The sequence below is a fragment of the Primulina huaijiensis genome, chromosome 2 (genome assembly GCF_012295235.1).
Source record: "Primulina huaijiensis isolate GDHJ02 chromosome 2, ASM1229523v2, whole genome shotgun sequence".
In the NCBI taxonomy this organism is placed as follows: Eukaryota; Viridiplantae; Streptophyta; class Magnoliopsida; order Lamiales; family Gesneriaceae; genus Primulina; species Primulina huaijiensis.
This window is the reverse complement of record NC_133307.1, coordinates 3,440,999-3,468,862: the sequence shown is the minus strand read 5'-3', so window position 1 is coordinate 3,468,862 and position 27,864 is coordinate 3,440,999. Positions and strand designations below refer to the sequence as shown.

General features: G+C 35.6%; 2 protein-coding genes across 5 annotated transcripts in view; both read left to right on the top strand.

Annotated features, from left to right (window-relative positions):
• Nucleotides 1–19,901, top strand: part of LOC140964495 (eIF-2-alpha kinase GCN2) — a 28,463-nt gene extending 8,562 nt beyond the window's left edge. The window contains exons 12-31 of one of the 3 annotated variants that reach the window (XR_012172892.1): nt 3,355–3,409; nt 3,620–3,789; nt 4,368–4,552; nt 5,419–5,564; nt 5,637–5,886; nt 7,918–8,200; nt 8,322–8,415; nt 8,598–8,678; nt 8,772–8,828; nt 9,491–9,622; nt 9,694–9,777; nt 14,411–14,519; nt 14,602–14,738; nt 16,028–16,135; nt 17,454–17,539; nt 17,640–17,742; nt 17,809–17,931; nt 18,761–18,896; nt 19,647–19,787; nt 19,873–19,895. Coding sequence is in view for 1 of the 3 variants with exons in the window: in XM_073424338.1 (XP_073280439.1) it covers nt 3,355–3,409; nt 3,620–3,789; nt 4,368–4,552; nt 5,419–5,564; nt 5,637–5,886; nt 7,918–8,200; nt 8,322–8,415; nt 8,598–8,678; nt 8,772–8,828; nt 9,491–9,622; nt 9,694–9,777; nt 14,411–14,519; nt 14,602–14,738; nt 16,028–16,135; nt 17,454–17,539; nt 17,640–17,742; nt 17,809–17,931; nt 18,761–18,871 (2,314 nt within the window). In the remaining 2 variants the exon portion in view is untranslated. Of the gene's footprint in view, nt 1–3,354; nt 3,410–3,619; nt 3,790–4,367; nt 4,553–5,418; nt 5,565–5,636; nt 5,887–7,917; nt 8,201–8,321; nt 8,416–8,597; nt 8,679–8,771; nt 8,829–9,490; nt 9,623–9,693; nt 9,778–14,410; nt 14,520–14,588; nt 14,739–16,027; nt 16,136–17,453; nt 17,540–17,639; nt 17,743–17,808; nt 17,932–18,760; nt 18,897–19,646 lie in introns of those variants that run through there. The other 2 variants (XM_073424338.1, XR_012172896.1) reach the window with 2 other exon arrangements.
• A 6,179-nt stretch (nt 19,902–26,080) lies between these two features.
• On the top strand, nt 26,081–27,813 carry LOC140964477 (uncharacterized). Of its 2 annotated transcripts, none has more exons than XM_073424308.1 (2): nt 26,081–26,201; nt 26,982–27,813. In XM_073424308.1, exon 2 carries the CDS (start codon nt 26,984–26,986, stop codon nt 27,542–27,544), a length of 561 nt encoding a protein of 186 aa, XP_073280409.1. In that variant the 5' UTR covers nt 26,081–26,201; nt 26,982–26,983; the 3' UTR covers nt 27,545–27,813. The 2 variants fall into 2 exon arrangements, with proteins under 2 accessions (XP_073280409.1, XP_073280419.1); XM_073424318.1 differs by lacking the exon at nt 26,081–26,201 and adding an exon at nt 26,259–26,446.
• Nucleotides 27,814–27,864: the final 51 nt, after the last annotated feature.

Here is a 27,864-nt window from a genome sequence, read left to right as displayed (position 1 = left end):
TTTTTCCTGCTAACATGTTGGTTTTCCATGCTGCTGATTATTGGTTGTTCAGTATGCAAAGGCTTGTGTGAAATTCTGTTTGGCTTATTGATCATGTTTGAGAAGCATGAGCGTGGACTTGATTGGGATATTTCAGCTGATTGCATTGTTGAGAAGTCAGCCCCGAACTTGTGTTCACTTAAAGTTAGTTGTACTTGAAAAGGGAAACAATCTTGAACTGGCACGCTGCTAGTCCATCTACGGTCAAACTTTGGAATCATTCTTTGGGAGTACTATAGGTGTTGTAGGCATCTGCTACTTCTACTTTCCTCTTTTTTGTAACTGTGCCTCTCTGTTCGGTGTTCTACACTCTTCTTCTCAAAATTACTTTCATGTGTACTTGTTATCAAGTCACTTCTTTTTTATCCTATTTCTAATGGGCTAGAACTCTAATCATGAGAAACTTAATGTCCAGATGACCGGAAAAATCCACTTCCCATGTGGTATGTGATATTGCTCAAAACAGGCAATTGAACTTCCACATAAAAAAACCACCCATAAGTTTTGTGCTGTAGTGTAATTTATTTCTTGATGTTCAATATTATATTAAAGTAAAACAAAAATCAATGCTGACCTGTACCCTCCAAGTTTAATCAAAACTCTTAGCCTAAAAACACCATAAATGTAAAGGTTGTGATGATGTGCATCAAGCATGTTCAGAATTGTGTGTTTGACGATGTTATGCTGACCATGTGGACAAAGTTGTGACACCTTCTAATTTATGGTTTATACCTCTTCCATTTTAACATTAATTCAATTTATATGTTACCTCATACCTGATTGTGGTTGCGTCTTTTACATTCTGTTTTGAATGCTCTATATTTTCTGTTTCTCGTTCCACTGCTGGGTTATTTTTCACCTCCGATTCTGCCTTTATTTGAATAGTTCTACAACAAATGTATGTTTTCTTCTCAATGATACACCTTACTTATTTTTTTGGTTGTGTAATTTTGTTACAAACTGAAAGAGATTTAGCAGCAGCCATGAACTTGAGGAAAAAATCAGAAGATATTTTATTGCTTTTATGACACACTTATTACAATACAAGAGTCTTAAATAAATAGACTAAATGTGCCAGAATATTCCTAAAATTATGGGTTATACAATCAACTAATTTATACACCTCAATCTGACAAAAAATAAGAAAAGATCCAATTAAACCTTTTTATTATTTACACTATTCTTTCTACTTTTCTACACTGTCCTTCAAGTTGGTGCATAAATATCACTCATGTCCAACTTGTCAATAAACAAGTCAAATTTTGTCCTGAATGTGCCTTTGTCCACATATCTGTGGTGACAAAGGGCATGCAGATTACTTCAGTTTCCAGGTTGTCTTTGATGAAGTGTCTGTCTACTTCAATATGTTTAGTATTATCATGTTGGACTGTGTTGTTTGCGATGCTTATGGCAGATTTATAATTGGAACCTTGAGCTCCCAGTTTAGCTCTTCAAGCACTCTTGTAATCTATAATATCTCACAAATGCCATTTTCCGTTTCTCTAAACTCAACTTCTGTATTACTCCGGCGGCATTTTTTTTTTTTACTTTGCCATGTGACAAGATTTCCCCACACAAAGGTACAGTAACCCATACCCATGATGGATCTCCTATCAAAGATAGACCCAGCCCAGTCCGCATCAGTGAAACCTTCCACACTTCTTTGATCACTCTTCTTGAACAACAAACCCTTACTTGGAGAACCTTTCAAATATCTCAAACCTGTCGAAACCTTCTACTATTGTCCAGGCTAGTCTCATCTATATTCACAAATGTTTTTGAACACCACTATCCATGGAGGGAATACTTTTGAAGAATAGATGTTTGAATATAAGAACGAGAAGATCACCGAATCCAACAATGATTTATATGTTAATTTTTCATTGCCTAGTCTAGAAGGAACAAATCCTCATGTTCAAGGTGATCAAAACAGTAACAAAAACATGAATATAGATGAAACTAGTCTGGACAATAACAGGAGGATTTGTTCCTTCTAGACTAGACAAACGAAAATTAAGATATAAATCATTTTTGGACTTGGTGGTCTTCTCGTTCTCATCATCAAACATCTATTCTTCATAGGTATTCCCTTTTCCAGATTTTAGATCCAAACATTTATAACCCTTTTTGGTAGGGGGAATAATCAAGAAACACACATCTCAAGGCTCGAGTGTCGAGTTATCAATATGATCATAAATGTGCACAAACACTACACAACCAAACACCTTTAAAGGTAGATATGAGGTAATTCGTGATATTGATAGGTTTCCTTGAACACATTTAAGGGAGTTTTGAAATTTAGAACTCTTGTTGGCAACCGGTTTATAAGATAAGCAACAATGAGGATTGCCTCCTCCTGCAAGTATTTAGGTTCTTTATTTGTAAACAATAATGACCTAGCCACTTCTAAAAGGTGTTTATTTTTCCTTTCTGCCACTTCGTTTTGTTTCGGAGTGTCAATACAAGAGTTATAATAAACAATCCTTTTTCTTCAAAGATTGAGCCCATTATTTATTAAAATATTCCCGTCCATTGTCACTTCGAGTTGTTTGAATTTTTGCTTGAAACTGTGTTTCTACCATATTGTTTTTTTTTAAAAAAAATACCGTTCAACCTCATATTTATTTTTTAACAGATATGCTCAGCTCAAACGAGAAACTAACTGTTGCTCAATTGAGAAGCTTCCTTCCTCAAAATAATAAACACCTACACACTCCTTAGCATTGCCTTCCCGTCTCCAGTTCTTGAAATTCACAGTGATTTGACAAAAATTCAGCAGAACACTTCAAATCATAGGTAATTTTGCTAACCGACAGTAAATTACATGAAATGTTAGGAACACGAAGCACATTTTGGAGAGTGAGTTTATTGGAGATGGCTGTGGATCCTTTCCCAGCTGTGGCTGAGAATCGGCTAGTTTAATTTTCTGATTGCACATAGGCTGTATGAAGAAAATAGCTTAGAGCAACCTGTCATATGATTGGTTGCACAGGAGTCTATTATCCACCATTGGCAAGGAGTGGTTGATACATTTAAAGTTTTGGCTTTAGAATTATTAGAATGGGCAATCTAAAGCCCTACAACTATGAGTTATACAATCAACTAATTGATACATCTCAATCTTATCAAAAATAAGAAAAGATCCAATTAAATATTTTTATTATTTACAATATACTTTTCTACACAAACATTTCTCATTTGACTATTGTGAATGACACTTGCCTCTGGTTATATTCATTTTTATCCATAATATTGTTTGCGTCCTTACTAATTTTTTTTTTATATGTTGCAACCCTACTATGATACTGTTGTTAGGGAAGTAGCCACGCTTTCTCGGTTGCAGCATCAACACGTTGTACGGTATTACCAGGTTGTAATGTCCTTGAAACATATCAATTATTCAATTGGAAGTGATTTTTCATTTTCATTCTGTATCATTCATTTGCATTTAGGCTTTGGTAGCTAAATCCATTCTTTACAACATTATGATGAATCCAAATGTAAACAGATAACATAGTCTAAATCTTTTGATACATATGTGAATTTGACTTTTGTGATTTTCTTTAAAACAAAATTTCAGGCTTGGTATGAAACAGGAGATGTTGGAAGCCCTGTCAATAGTGCACAGGGTACTAAAACTGATATGAGCTCTAGTTTCAGCTATAGGGACGCAAGTTCTTCGGACCCATTTGGACATGAACAAAAGCTTGAGTCAACATACCTTTATATTCAAATGGAATACTGTCCTAGGTAGCTTCTTTCCAATTTCCTCTTCAAATGCTTTCACTCCCAAAAATATCAAGAAGTTCTCATACGTAGAGATTTGTGTTTGCCAGTTTTTATGTCACAACTAAGTACTAAGATCACATGTCCCGAAGCACTAGAATCTTCCGATCACCAAGTTGTACAAGTTTTCTGATGGATGGAACATTGTGCCAAATGCATGCTTATGTTTTTGAAGTGTTTTCGTTCTCTTCATGTACGATTACAAAAGGTTACTGTTTTCAAATATCTACCAAGCTTCTAAGTTTCTAACTATGAGCAAACTATAATTACATTTCCCTTATAGACATTGCATGGGGTGGGCATGCTGTCCTATGGAGTAGTCTAGAACTTTTTCTTGACAGGAATATGAAATGCACTAAGCAATCAGTATCCCAACTAGTCATTTGGTAACAGTGATATGCATCATTCTTTATTTTTATGTGCGCTTGTTTTTGTAAATTCTATTTTATATTGATGATGTTAATAATTTCCTGAATTGCCTAAGTTTATTTTCAGTGATATGTATTGTTGACTTATTCCTTATTAGATGTATTTTTCTGAAGGACATTGAGGCAAATGTTTGAATCCTATAATCATTTTGATAAGGAACTTGCGTGGCATTTGTTCCGCCAAATTGTGGAAGGCCTGGCACATATTCATGCACAAGGAATTATTCATCGTGATTTGACCCCTAATAATATCTTTTTCGATGCCCGCAATGACATCAAAATTGGGGATTTTGGACTTGGTAAGAGGCTGCTACTAGCTTGTCACAAAATATTGCATTGAGTTGGTCCATCTTTCGTCAGATTTTATGGAATTTCTGTTGGCAAATCAAGTAGTTTTAGCATTATCACATCATATGTGTAGCTTTTCTTTTATATTATTTACTAATAGAGGTCCTTGCGGACCACCTTCCTCGGAATAAGCAAAATTTGTTTTTAAAAATCCGATTCTTACTGTAAATGATTCTTATATGTTAGTTGAACTTGAAAACAGAGATGCATGGAGTATCAACTGAGGTGAGAGATTAGTTGTCAAAAAAGCAATCAAGTGTCCTGGGTAGAAGTAAAATGCAATAAATAAAATATTTTAAAAAATAAAAACAAATTCAGTTTTTTAAAATATGAAACATAAGATATCAAATATTGAAATAATTTTCATTTTCATATTTTAAATATCAAATATTAAAATGCGAGGGCGAAGGGCAAAGGTGACACAAGGGCAGAGGCGATTGGGTAAAAAGCGACACGATGTTGGGGTTTTTTGTGCTCTTTTTTTTAAAAAAAATCCATAAACAGAGGAGAAAATGCACTTTAAATGCAATTTCACTTCTATCAGAAGCTTTTTTTGAAAAAAAAGTCTATTTTTCACCCAAGCACACTTCAATGCGAAGTGCAAAAAAACGCTTAGCGCAGGCAATACATGTCTTGCCGACCTTACTTTAAGGACTATTAATTCGTAATTTTTGAAAGTGGAAATAATTGAAATGGAACCACATACCTTCAAATATCTCAATACAATTCATCTGAACATAACATCTCTAACTCGAAATGTTACTTCTGACTTCAGCATTCTTAGTTGAAACTTACAGAATGGTTGTCTTGTATTCAGCAAAGTTTTTGAAGCTGGAGCAATTGGATCAAGATGTAGATGCTGCTGAAATTGTTAGATTATCCGTTGATGGAACTGGTCAAGTTGGAACTTATTTCTACACTGCACCAGAAATAGAGCAAGGATGGCCGAAGATTAATGAGAAGGTTGAAGTTTAATCATTTGGATAAGTTTTTCCAGTTACCTTTGAGTCTTATGAACCGTCCTTCTATGTACAGGTTGACATGTACAGCTTAGGAGTTGTGTTTTTTGAGTTGTGGCATCCATTTGACACTGCTATGGAGAGGCATATTGTGCTTTCTGATTTGAAACAGAAAGGAGATCTTCCTTCTACCTGGGTTGATGAATTTCCAGAACAAGCATCCTTACTACGGCACATGATGTCGGCAAGTCCGTCGGATCGTCCATCAGCCACAGAACTACTGAAGCATGCTCTTCCTCCGCGAATGGAGTATGAATTGCTAGATAGTAAGTAAAAGATATTTTTATAGAACTTCAACCGAGTTTTACAAGGATAGTATGCAAAGCCGAAAAAAAATTACCTCATTTATCATTGTTTTTACCATTTATTTAGCTTGATCAACAAATTTGTGATTGCAATAATCATCTTAGTGTTGACGTGCCCTAGTGCTAATTTTGTAAAACTCTACAAGGATTAGATATGTTGCTTGAAAATGGATTTTCTTGTGTATAATGTTGTATTTTATTGGAATACTTGTTTTACCTATAAAGTTATTATCAAAAATAGATTTTTTTCCAATAAAAAGAGTAAAGGAATGTGACTGAATTGGAGACTATGAAAATGAGTGCTTGGCTTCGTTGACAGAAATATTTTTGACAATATTGGAAAATTAACTAACGTTACAATGTTCTTTTTTTTTTAAATAATATATGTGCCTATTGAGAACTTTCATAAGTTTTAATTTAGCATCCTGTATTTTTCTGTGGAATCATCTTATTTGGGCGATTATTCAAGATGGGTAGATCAGATTTTCTTATGCTCTTGTTCTAAAACTATATAGTTGTTCAAGGAATGTCTTGGCTCTTATGAACTTTGGTCATAATCTTGTAATGGCATTCTTCAAGAGGTATTGGCGTAATTTCCTTCTCATTTATTGCTGTTTAATTTATAATAAATAAGTAGGGGTCCACTACCAAACTGCCACCACGGCACTGTCGGTGTTTTATTTTTAGAGAAGCAAATATTTATATGTGTGCATATTTGCTTCTAACTCTTGCCCCAATCGCATTGTTTTATTATAGTAGTTTATAAGTTTGTCGGTGATTGCTGGGATTTGTTTTTCGTTGTTGGATACTATGCTTAAGTTGTGCTTGATTTTGATCTTTTTTGTCGGACTTCAAGCTTTCCTTTGTTATAGTGGCGAGTAATATGCAATAATTCGAACTTTGGTTTGAAGTGGGCTTTAGTTAAGATATCTATAGTTTATTATTTAGAACTAACAAATGGCATGGAAGTTATTCCATTCTCTAGTTTCTACTTATTGAAGTGCCTGTTAAGTTCAATATGATTAGTACAATCACGCTAGACTGGGCTGTTTGCAATGCTTACTGCAGATTTATCAACACAATACATCATTCATTGGTGCTTGGCATCTATTTAGCTCTTGACATACCATTTTTATTCACAAAATCTCACATTCTCCATTTGTCATGGCTCAAAACTTAGCTCCTGCAATATTTCGTGTCGCCACATTTTGCTTTTTGCTTCTGTAAGTGACAAGTTTTCCCCATATGAAAGTATGCTAACTAGAGGTTTATCTCTTATCAGAGACGGACACTACCGAGTCTGCATCTATGAACTCTTCCACACTTCTTTTTCAATGGGAAGAAACGGAAATGTTTTCCCAATTGAAGTTTCCATTGAATTGATCAATCTGGCGGTCACGACAAAATTTTAAGATTTCCATGTTTGTTGTGTTGATTCGGTGGTTGTCAGTTCATTTATTTTTCTAGTGAGATATCCATATTTACCTTTTCCATCAATCATGAGTTTGATTGATTGCGCCAAGCCACCAACTCTAGATAATCTTTTCTGTTCAATTTGTGAACGGTTAATTGAATGGGGAATAGTCCATTCCACTCAGATTGTTGGGCCAGATCGTGGAAATGATTCAATGCTAACCACTAAAGATGAATTTGTATCAGTTGCCATGACAATGTGCGTGAGTACACAAAAAAAGAACCTAGAAGCTAGGTTAGAATTAACCTAGCTTGGATACTGTGAAATGTGAGACAAAGAAATAGATTTTATAGAATAATTTCTGGGATTTATTTTCATCGTGCATGATACATTACATAGAACTAGGTTTTTCTACGCATTTGTTTCTTTTACTTTCTCATGAGATCGAGCTGATGTCATTTACTCCTTTTCGAGTTTTGGTAAAATAGTTGACCTGACTTGGATAGTTGACTTACTCAGGTGCTATTGAGAGACTTGATACCCAATATTGCTAAGGAATTTTTCTCTTGGATATGCAGATGTATTGCGTACAATTCATAGTTCGGAAGACACGAGTATTTACGAAAAACTTGTATCTGCCTTTTTTGATGAGGATATGCTTAGGATGAAGGATGATCATGAGAATGTTGGAAGATTGAAATTGTCACAAAACGATACTTCATCGGTCCTTTTCACAGATGTGGACACTTCTAATCGTCGTTCGATTATCAACATTGCTATCGAAGTTTTTAGACAGCATTGTGCTAAGCATTTGGAGATCTTACCAATGAGAATACGGGGTAACAACCCTCAACCAAATAGGTATGTTTCCCAGTTCTTTTTATGATTGTTTTTAATATCTCTTATTTTTTATTTGCACGAATAACTTCTTTATTTGTTTGTATCTGGCTGTTTTTTTGCTGGTTCCCAAACTTTATTCAAGGAATGCTGTCAAACTTTTGACACATGGAGGAGACATGGTTGAGCTTTGCCATGAGCTACGCTTTCCCTTTGTGAAATGGATTGTCGCAAACCAGGTGTGGCTTTCACATTTTTTCTTTTGATGTTACCAGCTCATAAAAACTACAGGCCTTTTTTGCTAAAATTATTTGGATATGGTCAATATTTGTGAATCCAGATATTAGTATTGCTGTCAAATGCTGAGTATAATTGAAAGTCTTTGAACTATTAAAGAAACCAACTCATTTTTTTTTTGTAGAAATCATTTTTCAAACGCTATGAGATATCTTATGTATACCGAAGAGCAATTGGCCATTCACCTCCAAATCGTTACCTCCAGGTTTCGCTGATTTTCATGGAAATGTTCTACTGGCGTCATTGTGGTCAAGCCCATGTTGCAGTTTTTTATTCACATGAGATACACTGTTTACAGGGTGATTTTGATATTGTTGGAGGAGAAACTGCAGTGACCGAGGCAGAGGTCATTAAGGTCCTAAGCTTGTCCATAGCTTTTTTTTTTCTCTCCTTGCCCCCCTCTCTCCACTTTTCCATATTTTTTACCCATTAACAGAAAAATGTAGATATACACTTCTTGGATAAAAAAATTTGTGCTGTAATTTATTTTAGATCAAGTTATGACACCAAATTATGAACACGTACTATTTCCTCAATATGATGCTTCGTAACTTGAGAAGCTTTTACTGGTGGCTTTGCTTTTGCCTTTCGCCACTTTAGCTCCAAGGCACTAGTGGGTCACTAATTTACATCCCTCTCATCCTCTTATTGTGCAATCAACACTGCCCAAGACCTGAAAAGAACCCCACAAAACTTAAAATGAGATAACTTGCATTTACATTTTAAATCCGGCTGTATCTTGTTTCACCGTCACGCTAAAATTAAATTAATTGGTGAAGAGCCTTCTTGTTTATTTGATCAAAGTCTGTATAACTGGATGATTTCATCATGATTCATGAAGTTAAAATAAGAACTGTGAATTACTTTTAAACATGCTAGTTTTCTGTTGTCATCTATTTGCCGCATGAATGACAATATGGTCTTGTTAAACATACTAGTGTTCTGTTGCTATCTGTCTGTTGCAATTGTATTCTATATTTTGAATTTGATTTACAAATTTATGGTTGTTAATCGTAGGCTACGATGGACATTGTCACTAAATTTTTCCTATCAGAATCCTGTGACATTCATTTAAATCATGGGGACTTATTAGAAGCAATATGGTCTTGGACAGGAATAAAATCAGAAAACAGACAGAAAGTAGCTGAGGTATGGAATCTTAAGTAATTTGATCAATGAGTTCTGTTGACAAGAATTGATTTTCTTTTTGTTACTTGCAGCTTCTCTCTCTTTTGGGTTCTTTACGTCCTCAGTCTTCTGAAAGGAAGTCAAAATGGGTGTTGATTAGGCGCCAACTTCGGCAGGTTGGCAAATATCAGGAGTAGATTCTTAAATCAATAGTATCTACAATTTTTTCTCTCTCTATTCCCTGCTTCATTAAATCTGTTTCTGTTAAATATTGTAAGAGAATTTTAATGGAACATTCAATAAAGATTACTGAAAAAATTGGTTCACTATCAGCAATTTTAATCATTTGAAAATAGAAAATCTTGTAGAAGGTTATGATTACTTAAACATTGGCTGAGTAAGGAAAAAAAAAGCATGTTTGATTTTAATTGAGGAACCTGTGAAGAATTTCTATTTTTGTAATTTGTATGCAGGAAATAATGATTACACACTCACTCTAGTGTCTGTTCTACTGTTTTCATAGCTCAAAAGTACTCTTGAAAAGGTTGTTAGGTCCCTTGTGAACTTTGCCCCCCTAAATTGACTAGATTGTTCGTTCAAACTTTGCCAAGTTATTTTTAATTTTTTATCATCTGCCCTGTTGCAACCACAATTTAAGAAATGAAATTGTATTGCAAAAGGATCGTAAAATATTCCCAGAGATCAACTCTTTGTACAACCCTAGCCAAATGCTAATATTTTCCCTAGCCAGAGGCCCAAAGCTAGTGAAACCACTCAACAGATAAAAATAACTCCCTTCCCACTCAAACGAACTTCATCTTATATTCTCTTTTCCCTTCCCCCAAGTTTATACTTCTAGAATTCTCTTACTAACTAGCCAATGATTTGGCCCATTTTTTTAAGGTCCAATACACCCAAGTCCCTTACATTCCCCATCTGTTTTTATTAGAAATAAAAGAATATATTTTGGAATCAACTTTTTTTTTAGAATCTTTTGGAATCAACTTTGTCACCTATATAGAGGTTTCATGATCGGATTGTGGGAGTGTTTAATACGGTTTTAGCTCTCTGGGCATCATGTCATGAGATCGGGAAATTTTTTGGGATGAATTACCTGGATTGCACTCGATATGCGGGGATCAGTGGTGTTTGGGAGGGGACTTTAATGTGGTCAGAAACACGGGGGAAAGATGAATAGCCGATCTCTCACCATGAATATGACATGCTTTGATTGTTTGATTGACGAGTTACACCTTATTGATCCACCGCTTCTTAATGCAAAATTTACTTGGTCTAATCTTAGGGTTGAACCAATCTGTTGTCGTTTAGACAGATTCCTCATCACGAGAGGTTGGAATGATATATTCCCAACATTTAGACAAACAGTTCTACCCAAGATTACTTCGGATCACTGCCCAGTGATATTTTACACGGCTAAATTGAGGTGGGGCCCGGTTCCGTTTAGATTCGAGAATGTCTGGCTGTTTCATCATAAATTCAAAGACTTGGTTCGGGAATGATGGAATAATGGAATTACTCGTGGGTGGAAAGGTTACAAGTTTATGAAAAAATTTAAAAAAATCAAAGATGAGGTTTTAAAATGGAACATGGAGGAATGGTGAGATGTGGTCGTTAGATTTAAGGAGTTGAGCTTCAAGATTAAGCAGTTGGACGTGCTAGAAGGCAATGGATCGTGGTCTGAAATTTTAAATGAGGAAAGGAAGGAGTTAAGATGTGAATTGGAAAATGTGATAATCCGAAGAGCTCAAATGGATAGTCAACGAGCAAATATAAAATGGATGAAGGAAGGGGATCAGAACTCGAAATTTTTCCATTCTTTATTGAACAACAGAAGGAATAAAACGATGATAGACAAAGTGGAATTGGAGGATGGGTCTGTAGTCACCGAGGATACACAAGTCGAAGGGGAAATTATAAGATTCTACCGGAATTTGTATAGGAAATCGGACGGGGTGGAGAGGAAGTTCGATGAGGAAGAGGGGGTTTTTCTTGGATTGGATTGGAGTGAGATAGAGTTAAGTCAAGTAGAGGGGTTGGAGTTGCCATTTGTGGAGGAAGAGGTTAAAAAAGCAGTGTTTGAAAGTGATGGGTCCAAAGCCCCAGGTCCGGACGGGTTCACGATGGCCTTCTTCCAATAGAATTGGGATGCGGTGAAAGACGACGTAATGAAAGTTTCGCAGAATTTTTCGAGAGTGGCATTGTTAACGGTATTACTAGCGAAACTTACATTTGCCTCATCCCGAAGAAACAAGATGTGATCAGGATCAACGATTTTAGACCTATTAGTTTGATTACAAGCTTGTATAAGATTTTGGCAAAGGTATTGGCTAGCAGATTGAAGAAAGTCATGAGTTTTACAATTGCGGAGAACCAATGTGCCTTTATTAAGGAAAGACAGATCCTGGACTGCTGTCTAATTGCAAATGAGGTTGTGGAGGTGTATCAGAAAAATAAGAAAAAGGGATGGGTGTTTAAAGTTGATTTGGAAAAGGCTTATGATAATGTTGACTGGAATTTTCTAGATTACGTGTTAAGGAAAAAAGAATTTGGGGAGAGATGGAGGAGGTGGATCATGGGGTGCATTTCAAATGTTTCTTTTTTGATATTCATTAACGGAAGACCACGGGGAAAAATCAAAGGGGAAAGAGGACTCAGACATGGAGATCCATTATCTCCTTTTCTTTTTAATTTGGTTGTCGATGGGTTGGGAAAGATGGTTGACAAGGCAAAGGAAGATGAGATAGTAGTAGGCCTTGAGGTTGCTAGACAAAAAGTCCAAATTTCGCATATTCAATTTGCAGACGATACCCTATTTTTTGCAAAGTCAAAGGAACATTTGTTGGTAATTGTGGGTATTCTCAATAGCTTCGGACGTCATTCCGGATTAAGGATAAATTGGGAAAAAAGTGAGTTGATGGGAATTAGTAGATTGGATGATGAAACTGGTGAGTTGGCAGTTGCAATTGGATGCAAAAAAAGAAAATGACCGATTAAATATTTGGGGATTCCTTTGGGAAGAAACCCGGGGGCAATGGAATTTTGGGAACCGGTACTCTCCAAAATGGCAAAAAAGTTGGCAAGTTGGAAAAAGTCTTTTCTTTCAAGAGGGGGTCGGCTTACTTTGATCGAGGCAGTTTTGTGTGCCATGCCATCTTATTTTATGTCGCTATTTAGAGTGCCTAATCATGTGGCACTTAAGATGGAAAAAATAATGAGGAATTTTTTTTGGGATGGAGCCCATGGGGAAAATCATTGCCATGTAGTAGGATGGGAGCAAGTGTGCAAACCAAAGGATAGGGGAGGACTGAGACTGGGACTGGGAAATATTTGCTTACGAAACAAAGCACTACTTGGAAAATGGTGGTGGAGAGGGTCGGTGGAAAGAGAGACCCTATAGAAAAAAGTAATTAGCAGTCTTTATGGGTTTCACGACAATGGATGGGATTTGGGGTTGGCGGAGAAATCGACGTTCAGAAGTCCTTGGAAATGCATTTCTCGATCTTTGTCGGTTTTTCATCAGTTGGTTAGGGGAGTGTTCAGAGAGGGCAACATCATTCGTTTTTGGGAGGATGAGTGGGTGGGGGGAGTCTCGCTTAAAGAGCGTTTTCCTTCTTTGTTTCATATTTCTACTGTTATTAACAAGCTGATCATTTATTTTGTATCTGCGGTTACTAGAAATGTCAATTCTGTAATCAGTTGGGAATTAAGATTTAGACGGAATTTCAACAAGATAGAGGAACGTGAGTTTGCTGTCCTGCTAGGGGTCTTAGAAACAGTTAGGGTTCAGTGGGGTGTTGGGGACTTTAGAATGTGGTTGGGGGAATCCTCGGGTTTGTTTTCTGTAAGGTCTTTCTATAATTCATTTTTCACAAGTCCAAATCTCCAGTCTTTTTCATTCATTCGCAATATCTGGGATGTACCTGTCCCTCCAAAGGTTCAAGTTTTCTCGTGGATAGTGGCATTGGGGAAATTACAGACTTTTGACTCCGTGCAAAGAAGGTGGCCGGCTTGTGCTTTATGCCCGAATTGGTGTTGTCTTTGCCGGAAAAATGAGGAAAATCAGGATCATTTGTTATTGCATTGTTCATTCTCATATAGCATTTGGCTAAAGGTGTTACAAGAAATGGGTTTTCTGTGGATTTTTTCGAAGAAGGCAAAAGACATGTTTTTATTAGAACCAAGTTGGCAAGCAGGGAGAAGACACTCGAGATTCTGGTCTATGATTGTTCAATGCACATTTTGGTCGATATGGTTGGAAAGAAACACAAGAATATTTGAAGAGAAGTCAGAGTCCTTGGATGAAGTCTGGGAAAAAATAAAATTCAGGGTTGCAAGTTGGTCGATAGTATTGCCAGAATATAAACATCTTCGTATCTCGGATTTAGTTAGGGACTGAAAATATGTTTGGTCGTGATAATGGCGGTGTAATCTTGTAATCTTTCTTAAATTTGCGGATTGTTTATCCGCTCTTGTAAATCTTAATATCATTATAATAAAATATTGTTTCCTATAAAAAAAAAAGTTTTCATGATTGAACCATGTAATTTTGTGTTGTGTAGCACTTATCACTTCACTACATTTCTACTATCTAAGATCCACATTTATTTTGTTAATATGTGTGAAATAACATCTGAGATTGAAGTCAATAGCAAGCCGTAAAAATCATAATTATTTTAACAGGAGTTGTATGGAGTATGTGCTTTTTGAATCAGCATCATTGACATGTCAGCGGCCGTCAGTTAAATTTTATTTGACAGCTGAATAGTCATCCGTTGTTATTGTTTGCAGGAACTCAATCTTGCTGATGATGCATTGAATAGATTACAAACTGTCGGATTAAGATTCTGTGGCGTTGCAGAGCAGGCACTTCCCAGACTAAGGGGTGCCCTGCCTGCAGGTATATTGTTATTGATTTACTTGCTTCTATGGCCCTCTATGAAGCTTACATTAGGTGAATTTATATTAGGAGGCTGTTGCAGATAAATCCACACGCAAGGCGCTTGATGATTTGTCGGTTGTTTTCAACTACATAAGAGTCTGGAGGATCGACAGCCATGCTTTTCTCGATGCACTTATGCCCCCGACTGAAAGTTATCACAGGAACTTGTATTTCCAGGTATAGAACAGTTTGAACATACATCAGCGGGAATATTTCTTTGATATTGAATTATTCATTAGCTTGTGTCAAAATCTGATTTTAAACAGCTAGCTGGATTGAAGCAGAAAAAAGTCAATAATAGAAAGTCAGCACTTGACTAATCAAAAATAATAATAGTACACAAGCACAATAATAGAATCTAAATAAGAAATTGTCCCATCTGATTCTAGTTGACCTACAATTTTTAGTCCCCAATTTGCATTATAAATCTGGAAGTTTATAAGCACTTTGTTCCATGGCCACTATTGTATTTTACCATGGTTCCATCATTGTGCATTTACCTAAAAAGTGACAGAAGTTTCCCAATCTCTGCGGTCCAAATCATCACCATCATTTTTTATATCAAAAGTCAATAAAACAAGAAAGTCTCTGGTCTTGGACAATAGTGATGATTCGGGGGAAGAAAAGGATGAAATTTATGCATCATTTCATCTAATATATAACTTACAAACTACATATAATAGTAAATATGTATTTGTTTTTTTTTCAATTATAATCATACAGAGTATATAACACCGTTAAATTTATAACTGTATTGATATTATGATCATGTATTATGGATATAAAGATTTTGTGAATTTTGAATAAAGAACGCAATACAATTATTTTCTTTTACGTCAGATGACTTACATCCCCTTGAGTCTTTTGCACATGCAACACGGCAGATGATTGTTATTACTCAAAATTTAGGAAAACTAATGGTAGAAAAGTTCATGTCTTGCGGCCATGGATGCATGATGACATATGGCTCAAAGTTTGATAGTGTTTTTGGGTGTTTTGGGAAAAAAATTGTTAGATTGTGATTTGAAAGATTGTATTGGAGAATTTGATTTATGTTTGGTTTTATTTTATGAAGAGTACATTTTTATGTATGTCATGTAAAATATGTTGGGTTAAGTATATGCCAAAGCAAGAAGAAGTTTGCACTCGCCCACACATTGGAACATAAATATCAATCATACCTAACTTGGTAATTGTTGCCATGTTTCTGGAGTCTATATTTCAATATTCAATTACCAACATTCAATAAGTCTGACAAATATAGCAATTTTCATACGGGTTTTGCAGTTAGGTGCATGTCCATTTACATTATATAACTGTCATGTCTCAATTTTTTTGGTTTGAATTCGGTTTTCCAGTGTGGAACAGCACTATTTTGTTTGTTCAGAAATTATTCGAGTAGAGATTGACATTATTTCAGTAGTTCTTCACTTCTTCATGATCAACTATTCATTTTTGGTATGCAGATATATTTAAGAAAAGAAAACATTCCTGTGTCATCGATGGAAGGAACGCTTCTTGCTGTTGGCGGTCGTTATGATTATTTGCTTCAAAAGATGGCAGATTCTGTATACGTAGGTGTCTTGTGGATTTCTTCTTTCCATATTTGCATCACAATACTGATATATCTGTATTTAGGTTCGTGTTCCGAATCGAGGTTGACTCTTTGAGCTAGTTCATGTTTTGTATCCACTAAAATCGAGTGAATACATGACATTCAGATTCTATTGGGAGTATTACATTTCTTACTCTTTTTGATGTGATATATTTATCAAGCATGTAAAATCTTTTTTTTTTTACATGAAAGATCATATCATTAAGCATGTAAAATCTTTGCTTCTGACTTTCTGTACATTTTCCCTTAAAGAGATAATTGGTATCTCTTCATAGCAATAAGAATGTAAGCTTCTGTGTTCCTGGAGGCCTTTATATGGCTCCAATAACTTCATACAGATTTAGTGTGTGTGTGCTTAAATTTCTTATAAATGATAGGTATATCTAATTTAGGTTTGTAGACTATAGTTCAACAGTTGGAGAATATGATTTTCTGATATTAACGAGAATACAATTTGAAATGTGAGAGTTACCGGTAAGAAAAATAAGATGGCGGTGTGTCGGGTTTTCCTTTTGTCAAATTTTTTAGTGGTTAGCTTTTTTTTTCAGGGGGAAGCTGGATGAGGTAGCAGCATAACTTTTTCTGTTTATTTCTAAGACATTAATTTTTTCAAGAATCTGGGTATGTACGGATAAGGTTACAATTCTTCTTGTAAGAGCGATGCGTTTGATATCCCATAAATGCTCCTGCTCTTTTGCATATGCAAAGAGGAAATTGCTAAGGTGGAGTAAGGTTAAGCTTAAGAAAATTATAAATGACTAGCTCTTACATGACCCTCCTGTGCTATGCTGATGTCATTCCCGTCCTTCACTTGCATCTGGCGGCTATGAAATATTTAAACAAGTAACTCACTCCCTGGACAAGTTTTATGATCAATGTGCCTTAAAATAGCTTAGACTATAATTTCTCTTCCGCAACAGAAGTTGTAAAAGTTAAAAAAAAAAAATCGACCTCAGTTCTCATTTGCTCATGGTTCTGGCTCATGTAAAATATTTTATGGATTACTGCTGGACCTCTGATACCAAGTCAAGGTTATAATTACAAATTGTTCTAGAATGAGAGTATTGGTTAATATAGTCCTTCTGGCACCCATACAGATATTATAATTAGGATATCAGCTGATTTGTCATTTAATTCAATTGCATCTACTTATTTTTTGTCATTTAACTCCACAAATTTCGCAAGCAATCTTGTAGGCATATTATTTACCCGGCGGTGATTAGAAACATGAGCAGACATTATAGTAATGTTCTTTCGGTTGTGCCTAATGTTGCCAGAAATCAAATCCTCCTGGTGCAGTTGGGACAAGCATTGCACTAGAGACTATTTTGCTGCATTCTTCTGTGGACTGTAAATTGTATAGGTGAATTTTTCTCTCAGTATTGTCCTCCTTGTTGACCATGCTGTAACAATTTCCTGCTGGCTGTAAAATCGACTAATGGCCTTAATTTGGTATTGAACAGAAATGATGGTGGCATTCATGTTCTTGTCTGTTCAAGAGGAGGAGGTGGTTTATTAGCGGAGCGCATGGAACTCGTAGCTGAACTATGGGAGGACAATATCAAGGTCAACATATTATATATAATTCAGATATCTGAATATAATCTACACTTTCTGAAGTGCTTATTTCAGGCTGAGTTTGTCCCCTTACGCGATCCAAGCCTTACCGAACAATACGAATATGCAAATGATCATGATATCAAATGTTTGGTTGTCATCACCGACACTGGGGTATCTCAGAAGGGTTCTTTGAAGGTTGGGCTGCTAACCGAATTTTTTGTTTCTCCCTCCCCCTCCCTCTCTTTCTTTCTCTGGTTTTTTATGTTTCACAGTTGCATGAAGTCAACCTCGAGAAGGTGGTTGTAAGATCTTCATCAAATTTTGCCTACATTTCTTTATTTTTTGTTTTTAGTCAATTAAATTTTAACGGATGTTTTGTAAAATTCTCGAGAGTACTATAACTTGTACTAGACACATCGCTCATGACATTATTACAAAGTAGGAAATTATATCATTCATTTTCAGCTAGTAGAAAAGTTTGTGGTGCTTAATATTCTTTTCATGTTTTTCAGTATTCTGACAACCACCTTTGGGTGATGTGAATCTTGAAATGTCTATATGCAAGGAGAATCAATGAACATTTTTTTAACTCCATGGTTTGATTCATAGTGCATTCATTGAATCCTTGTTTTAGAATTATTTAAATACCACAATACTTTTTGTTTGATGGAGAAAATTTGTCTATGGACGTGAAGGTGAAGCAGTCAATTCAGGGCTGCAAGCATTTTGATAAATGTGATTTTATTTTTATAGTTGTGATAGAATCCAAATATTAGCCCATGTTTATTTGTTCCAGTGATCTACCTGCTTGAGAATCATCATTTACTCTGATGTTGAATCTTTTCCTTCTTTGTTTGGCCTTTTGAGATGGTCAGCTTGTCATAAGAAAAATCTTACATTCACTCCATTTTTGTTGATTGCAACTTCATTAACAAACTATTTCATGTGTTTAATTTTATTGTCTGTTCTTCGATTTTATCAATATTTACACAGAGTTGCTAATTTTTTCTAGCTTGTGACTTAGGTTCGACATCTAGAACTCAAGAAAGAAAAGGAAGTTGAGAGAGAAAGCCTTGGTAGATTTCTATCAGAGGCAATGACTACTCAGTTTCGAAACCCATCAATTTGGAACTAGGTTTGTTACTCGGTCACAGTATCGGGTCGGCCCCTACCCTTGGCTTGTCAGTGTATCTTCTCTGCATATTCCTTTGAGCTGTCAACCTATAAGTATTTCTGCTTCTTTAAAATTTTACGTTGGTGAGCAAAATATGCACCTTGATCCCAAGTCTCTTAAGAGTAAATGTTATACAAAAAATAGCATAAGATGCTTGTGATGCTGAATTATTTGATGGCATTGCCCTTTTCATTTTGTGCCTGTTACTTTGGCATCATAATTTTCATTGAGTTATTCAAATGGTTGATATGTGTGGGTGAAACACGCCTAAATCATTAAGAATTGGTAATCCGAATTCGAAGCATTTTAACTACTAAATGATTTCAAAGTAAGGTCATTCAGGAACTCTTAATATTTATTTTCTAAGTTTGAAACCAATTTCTCTACAAGAAGTATAGTGATCAAGATTTACTTTGAGCACGAAAAAAAAAAGGGTTTGATGATAACAAGTTTCTTCTTGCAGCCTTCTTTTGTTATTTTTCCTGACCGGGTGGGTAAGATTTCAGTTCAATTTGTAATGTATAGAATCAAAGATGTATGTGTTTATCTTATGAGAGAATGAATTCTATCAAAATGAACTGTTATTTATCTTTTCACCTACTTGGAACTTGCGTTTTCAACTGTTGGGTACACGAGTCTTTCTACTTTGCACTCGAATTTGTGATAAATCATTTCCATATGCATCAGCAACGAGGCACTTTATCTACATCTATTTATTGGGTTGGTTTACTTGCAGGATCCCAGAAACGGAAACGAGTCAAATGTCCTTATGGCGGCAAATTTAGTAGATGTAAAAAGTGGTGCAGTGTTCATTCATTGGCCAAAATAAAAAAAATTGAAAGAAAAAAAAAATCAAATCACTCCATCTCTGTAATAGGTAAATGAAAATTTTGTAGTTGTAAAGGTATAGTGCTGCAGTGTTCATTCAATGGCCACTTCCAATTTTCCGGTCTAAATTTCAGGTATTTTGTTGTAGTCTCTTTGCTGCTCAGACAGATTTTAATAAATGTGGGTGGGGCCCACATTAATTAAAATATTAAAAATAACATCATCCCACATCGAAAAGTTTGCAGAAATAGCTGGAAGGAATTAGTTATAAATAGAGCTCAATTCCTTCAGTTATTGTATCCCAAAATCAAAAGCTTTTTAGCTTTGATAAAAAGAGAGTGCATAGAAAAAAAGAGTGTATTTTTTTCTTGAGTGCGGGAATTCTCTTTGTGTGAGTTAGAGAAATTATTTTCTTGGTATACTCGGGTTGGGAGTGTGAGAAATATTGAGTGTATTGGTGTATACACTTGTTGTAATATTTCTTCCGGTTATAAAAGTTGCAGTGCTCCGTGGACGTAGCCTATATTGGGTGAACCACGTAAATCTTTGTGTTCTTGTTGGTTATTTTATTCCGCAAGTTTTTGGATACTATTATCATCGTGGTCGGCATCGTTTCGGGGGTGTAATTCCCCAACAAGAAGAACAAACAAATTTCCATTTAACCTCTTTCAAGCCTTTCTGACAAAAATATGTTTTCAGTTGTTTGAGTGAAAAATATAATACATTTTTCATTGCCAAACATTCTGTAGCCGATCTGCAATTGAAATTCAGTTGAACCTTTGTCTTTCAGCAATTTTAAAATTTAGGGGAATTTAGATACTAATCAGGGAATTATTTCTATTTCGAAATATAAATAATCTCTGTTAAAGGAGATGATTATTATTTATTAAATGGCAATGAATTGTGGTTAAGAAACAAAATTAACTAGTTATTATCCTAAGATTTGACATTTATATCCTTATTTAATAATTTTTGTATTTTTTTAAAAAAATTATGATCAAAGTAGTGAAAAGTGGTCGTTTTGGCCACAACTTTATGCACGGGTTCGTGCCACTTAAAACCTATATATATACCAAAATGTGATTAAATCTAGATTATTCGAGATTTTGAGACAGTTTCATGAATCAATTTTGTGAGATGGATATTTTATTTAAATCATTAAAAAAATATTATTTTCTATATCAAAAANGATGTTCTTTCCATGAAGTACATCGTTTTTCTTGCATGTAAGTGTGTGAATTTATTAAATTTTTTATTTTTTGCATTATATATTTGTCAAATTTTCTGGGCCAATCAAATGAAGAATTATGGGGAAAAAAAATAAAAAAAAAAATGAAATCCGACTGGTTTTAATTTGGGAAAAAAATCTTAAATCGAAAATTAATAAATTTGATTTATTTTTTTAGAACTAATAATTCTGATTTTCATGAAATCCAAATCATTGAAACTAAATTTGTAATTGACAATGTCTAATATAGCGATTGGATTGAGATATGGTGAATAGGAGATATAACTTTGGGTGGAAAATTGTAAAATTAATCACGTAAGTTGATCTATTTCGACTTTTGTTTTGTAACTGATCGAAATTTGATCTTCATGTACTAACTTGGAATTTTTTATTGGGTGGGGTTGCTTAGTTGACATTGGAACATGCTTAGATGTACTTAAAAATAAAAAGAATATGTCCATACAGAAGCCAAATATCCATGAAAATTTAAAAATTGGTATTATAAGTTGATATTTTTTGGATTTTATGTTCTATGACTGTCAAAATTTGATCTTCATATACTAAATCGCTTTTGTTCAGTTTTGATAATTATATGTTGTAAGTAAACTAACAAAAATTTCTTACTTGATACCAATAAATAAAAAATTCACCCAGCATATGTGGTTTTGAGCAACCCAACCACCATACAGAAGGTGTTGGCATGTTCAGTTAAGGATTCAATATCAAGTCACGCTAATATCAAGACATGATGATATAGCTTCGACCCCAAGTCGACTTTAGTGTTGGTCCCACTTGCGGTAATTCGAGATAATAAAACCCGAAAATAAAGAATAAACTGGACACCGAGATTTACGTGGAAAACCCCTAAAAATTATTAGAGTAAAAAATCACGGGCAAGATGAAAAGAATTTCCACTATAATATTTTGTGATGTACAACTCACTCACTGTGTTTCCAAAGAGAATACACACTCTCTTAATACAGAAGAACAAACACCTCACAAATATTAAAGAATGTTATAAGATGAGAAAAAACTCGAAGAAGTGATGATTTCAGAATGAAGGGGGGGAGCTTTATTTATAGAGCCCCTTGACCATGTGAATACGCGTTAAAAAAAACGCGTATTCATATTTCCGTCTGAATTCATTTTTCAAAGTCTGCCATTCAAATTTGCCAAAAACGTGTTGTCCCTCGACCACTAATTAATATGGCCACTTTCTTTGACTGCCGACATTTCTCTCACTTGGAGATTTGATTGAGAATCAAACACATCTCCACACATCCTTTCAATCTTGCCATTCCCTGCTGCTTACGTTTCCGCTAGACCACTTGAGGATCTACACCACTCAAACTTATCAGTGTTCACTGGCTTGGTCAGAAAATCAGCTATGTTGTCCATCGTATGGATCTTCTGCATAGTCACGCTTCTTTCTTCTACTACTTCCCGCACAAAGTGAAATTGTACTCCAATGTGTTTCGTCCTGGAATGAAAGGCTGGATTCCTTGCGATGTGCAAGGCACTCTGACTGTCACAAAACAAAGGAACATTCTCTTGTTTGTGTCTGATCTCCTCCAATAACCTTTTAATCCATATTGTNTTTCTATGCCATAACACTGTTAATTCTTCTCCTGAACCAATTGATGTAATAGTTAGTTCCGCCTCTTTGTGTGTTTCTCCCAAAAGTACATACAGATTTGCAGCAACCTTTTCCGCCTTCATAACCACAAGGGCGCCTTTCACAATTTTCATGATCCCGTTCTAGATCCGAGTTTTGCACCCGATGTCATCCAATTGCCCCAACGACAAAAGATTTTTCGTCAGTCCTTTCACATGTCGTACCTCCTGTATGGTGCGAATGGTGCCATCAAACATTTTAATTTTGATAGTACCGACCCCAGCGATTTCCAAAGCATGATCATTTCCCATGAATACAGATCCTCTTGAGACTGGTTCATAATGATCAAACCATTCTCTCCGAGACGTCATGTGTCACGTCGCTCCTGAATCCATAATCCATGTATCACAAAATTTTTGTCTGCTTTCTGCAACAGTTGCTGCTTCGCTGAATAAAATTTCACCACTGCCTGAAGTACTGGCCACATTTTCTTGAGAACTCTTCTCGATACTCGTACACTCTTTCTTGAAGTGCCCTTTACCGCCACATTTAAAGCAGTAAATATTTTTCTTCTTACTTCTCGACTTTGATTTACCTCGTCTTTGGCTCCCACTGGAGTCACGGTCTATAAATCTTCCTCTTATCATTGATAAAGCCTCTGCCTGCTTTGAGGTTACCAACCTATCTTCCTTATTCTTGCGCTGACTTTCTTTTCCGAGAACCGCAGTTAAGACATCATCGAATCTTAGAAAGCCCATAAGAATATTGTTGGTTATGTTGATGATAAGTTGATCATATGAATCTGGTAGACTTTGAAGTAAAAGCTCCGCATGTTCATTTTCCCCTATTTTATGCCCCATGGAAGTGAGTTGGGCAAATAGAGTATTCAGTGTGTTGATATGGTCGGTCATCGATGAATATTCCGCCATCCGAAGAGTATAAAGCCTTTTCTTTAGGAAAATCATGTTGTGTAGGGACTTAACCTCGTACATCTTTGTCAGAGTATCCCAGATAACTTTGGCTGTTTTTATCTCAGAGATACTTGAAAAAACTTCGTCTGCTATAGCCAAGTGTAGATTGGCAACAGCGTTGTCATTCATCTCATTCCACTTTCCATCATCTATAATCTCCACCGGTCTATCTCCAATAGCCGCCAAGCAATTCTCCTTTCTTAAAATTGCTTGTATCTTTATTTTCCACAGCATAAAATTACTTCCGTTGAACTTTGTTATCTTGTACCTGTCCGCCATTATGTCTACAACAATTTTAGTAGATTGGACAAAATAATCCCGCCTTAAATAAAAAATCTCAAAAAATCTTTTCTGATGTGGAAGATCAGTCTAGGCTTCAACCACAGAGCATACTCAGAATTTAAGAAATTTTAAACCAAGGCTCTGATACCACTTGTTGGTCCCACTTGCGGTAATTCGAGATAATAAAACCCAAAAATAAAGAATAAACTGGACACCGAGATTTACGTGGAAAACCCCTAAAAATTATTAGGGTAAAAAACCACGGGCAAGATGAAAAGAATTTCTACTATAATATTTTGTGGTGTACAACTCACTCACTGTGTTTCCAAAGAGAACACACACTCTCATGAGAACAAACACTTCACAAATATTATAGAATGTTATAAGATGAGAGAAAACTCGAAAAAGTGATGATTTCAGAATGAAGGGGGGAGCTCTATTTATAGAGCCCCTTGACCGTGTGAATACGCGTTAAAAACGCGTATTCATATTTCCGTCTGAATTCATTTTTCAAAGTCTGCCATTCAAATTTGCCAAAAACGTGTTGTCCCTCAACCACTAATTAATATGGCCACTTTCTTGCCGACATTTAGTCCATACAATAGTCGGGTGCATCGACTAGTAAGATTTAGTGGACAGATTTTCATTCCTCGGAAAGGAATCTTTTTTGTTAATTTGTTATAACTTCTTAATGGGTTCTGTACCTAGGCTTACCGAATCTGATTCGAACCGGTTCCGGGCCGACTCACGCCATTAAGCATGCCTAACAGTGGACATATAAAACCGAACTACTTAATATATACTAGTGTACATAACATACGTGTTACGTGTCTGTAAGATATTTAATGTTCGTATAACAGTGTTTTACGTTGGCGGCAATCGTTTCTAAGATACAACAACTTCAAATCTAGATTGCAGAACTACAACTCTTGATACCAGCAAACGAAATATGTACAACTCTCAAGTTTCGGAAGAGAAGAATGCAACAAAAATGTATACAAAAGTATCTGATGACTGTTGCATGGGACTATTTAAAGAATGAGTCACATAAACCAAGGGACACACCCAAGGGACATGCACACAGGCCAGGGGACGCACGATTCAGCGCCAATAGACGCGCGGTTCTGTGGCAAGGGACGCACTGCGTAAAAACAGCTTTTTGGACGGATGTACTGTTTGATCCAAACACGGACAGACATACTGTTTGGTCCGAACCGAACGTTTCTGTGATAGGCTAATGGATACACTGTTGCAGTCTTTGTCTTTATTTCAAAAATAAAAAATTATTTTGCAAATAAATTTGTCCAAAAAGAAGATTAATACGGTCAAAAGACCACACCGCATCGGGCCGAACCAAGCGCAGGCGCGTGTGTTTCACCGAGACCCAGCCTATCAGCGTCTTTCTCGTTTCCAAAAACTTCTGGTGCCCCTTGAGGCCAGGAAGAATTTATTTGGCACATTTCCTAATGTGGGATAAGATTTCTCTTGACACATTTTTCAATGTTCATTCACCGCTCGTACTTTTCTAACATTTAATTATTAAAATATTTTTTAATAATACAATCCTAATAAGTTGTACAAAAATTGATGATAATCAACATAATTAAAAAATGACAAATTAATAGGAAGAATTTATGAGGTCGTTGGAAGTTTTAAAAAAATGAAAATTTACAATATAAGCTACTCTCATGTTTTCCATCTTTCTTAATCTGAGGGTTAGTTATGAAATTTCATTTTAAAATATAAATTGTGGTTTCTATAAGGTCCTATTTCTTTATTATTAAATAGTGAGAGATAAAATTAAATATTATTGATATTCTAAAGTGTAATTTTTAAACAGTCAATTTAAAGCAAAATATCAATTTTAGTAATATATTTATTGAAGTTGATTTTTTAGTATTTATTTATTTTTTGATAAATTATAATTTCGTAATTATATTTTGACAATCAATTTTAGTCATTTCCATCAAAATCATACAACTAACACGATGAATCTATTAACCACGTAATTATACAAACTTAACAATATAATTGTTCATTAAATTACATAATTTTAACGAGAATTAACTAAAATTGATATCATCATAAATAATTACAAAACTATAATTAATTGATTTAATATAATTTACAAAACTACAAATGTCAAGTCCCAATAGGTACAAAAATAAAATTACCGAAAATATAAAATAAATTTAATTCAAATCGAATCGATTCGGTTCAGGTCTGAGTCCAAAGATATTGAACCGTCGGTTCTCGAGGAATCCCACCCGTACATAAAACCCCCCATTACTCCCTGCTCCCGATCGAAGCCCCAGTTCCAGGATACCGCGACCTGCTCTCGCTTGGGATCCCAAACTGTATCTCCAGGTTCGGTCTACAGTTTGTATTGATTTTTGTTGTTTGAATTTGGATGAATTTTGGCTGATAATTTATATTATTTTGTCAAATTATACTTTGGGATTCAAACCCAGTGTACAAATGTGGACGGCCAAGAATGATTTAGTAACTAAAACTTGATTTCTTTGTGGTTCTCTGTTTCTTTGTTTGTTTTTTCTTGGCATGGGCGACGCGAGAACCTTGTTGGGTTTGCTGCCATGTGAGAATTAGACAAGGTAATGGTTTACTTACGTATTATGGACTGAAAAATTGCAATATATCGGAGACTCGCCTGTAAAATGAATTGATAACTCGCATGACTTGGGAAATAGATTAGACAAACTACAAAAGTAAACACAACATGATTTTCATCCCTAGAAATCGTGGTTTTAATTGTTTTGGAAACTGGTTTGATTTCCGACAATTTTGAATTGTTACCAAGTAGCGTTGGTTATCAACTATTTGATTTTGAGAACTCTTTATTTACTCTAGAATGTACTATGTGTGCTATTTATTCTTTGACTGAAGAAGGGGTGAAATCCAGTGTACTAATGTAGATAACCAAGATTTAGTAAGATCTTGTATAATTACATCATGACTAATATTGTTGGTTTTGTAATTAGATCGTTTTTCAAGTCATAGTAATGGTTGATGAAATTTGTTTTCATGACAAGTCACAAGTTGGGCCATATTTGAAGTGTCAGTGATTGCTTTCACTTTCACTGAAGTCAAATGTGCTTCTTATAAATGATTTATTTTGAAATTTATTAGGCATGAGCGATCGTCGCAGCCGTGACCACCGTGACCGAGACAGAGACCGAGACAGAGACCGTGACTGGGATCGTGACCGCGATAGAAAAAGAGATATTGTAGATCATGACCGTGATCGTAGCAAACGCTCCCGTTCCCGGACACCTGACCGCACCAGATCCCGTCACGCTCGCTCTCCTGATGATCATCAACGTAATCGGCACCGGAGCCATCGCTCCCGATCTCGTTCCCCGTCCTCTCCTCCCCGCAAGCGCCACAAGGACGACTCTGTTTCTATTAAGGATAGACGCGGTGAAAAATCCGAAGCAAAAGAAAAGAAAAACAAGGAGAAGATTACTAGTGATGATCTTGTGAACAACAATGATGGGGCTGTGGTGGATGAGGATGAGATTGAGATGATGAAGAAGTTTGGTATTCCTATGGGGTTCGATTCTACTAAGGGAAAGCCTGTCTCCGGAAACGATATTGGAGCAGTGAGGAAGGTCACGAAGCGGCAGCCAAGGCAGTATATGAACCGCCGTGGGGGGTTCAATCGTCCTTTGCCTGCCGAACTCAATCGCTAAATGAACTTAGAATATTCCTCAAGGTTCAGCTTTTTGAAAAATTATTGTTTGAGATTACTGTACTGGTTGTCTGGCGACCTTGATAATTTGATTTCTTGTCGCATTTTTTACTGGGAACTTACGCATCAAATCGAAAGGAGTGTACCTTATCTAAGTGATGCATTACATTTAACAAATTTGAACAACAAAAGCTGCAGAATGTCTTACAAATCTGCATCAGTGGTCTGCTTTCTAGGTTCCTTGACTCTATTACAATGCCCGTTAATCCATTATTGATGTTGCTTAGGGTGCTTGTTTTTTGCTTGTATGTAACGTTGTCA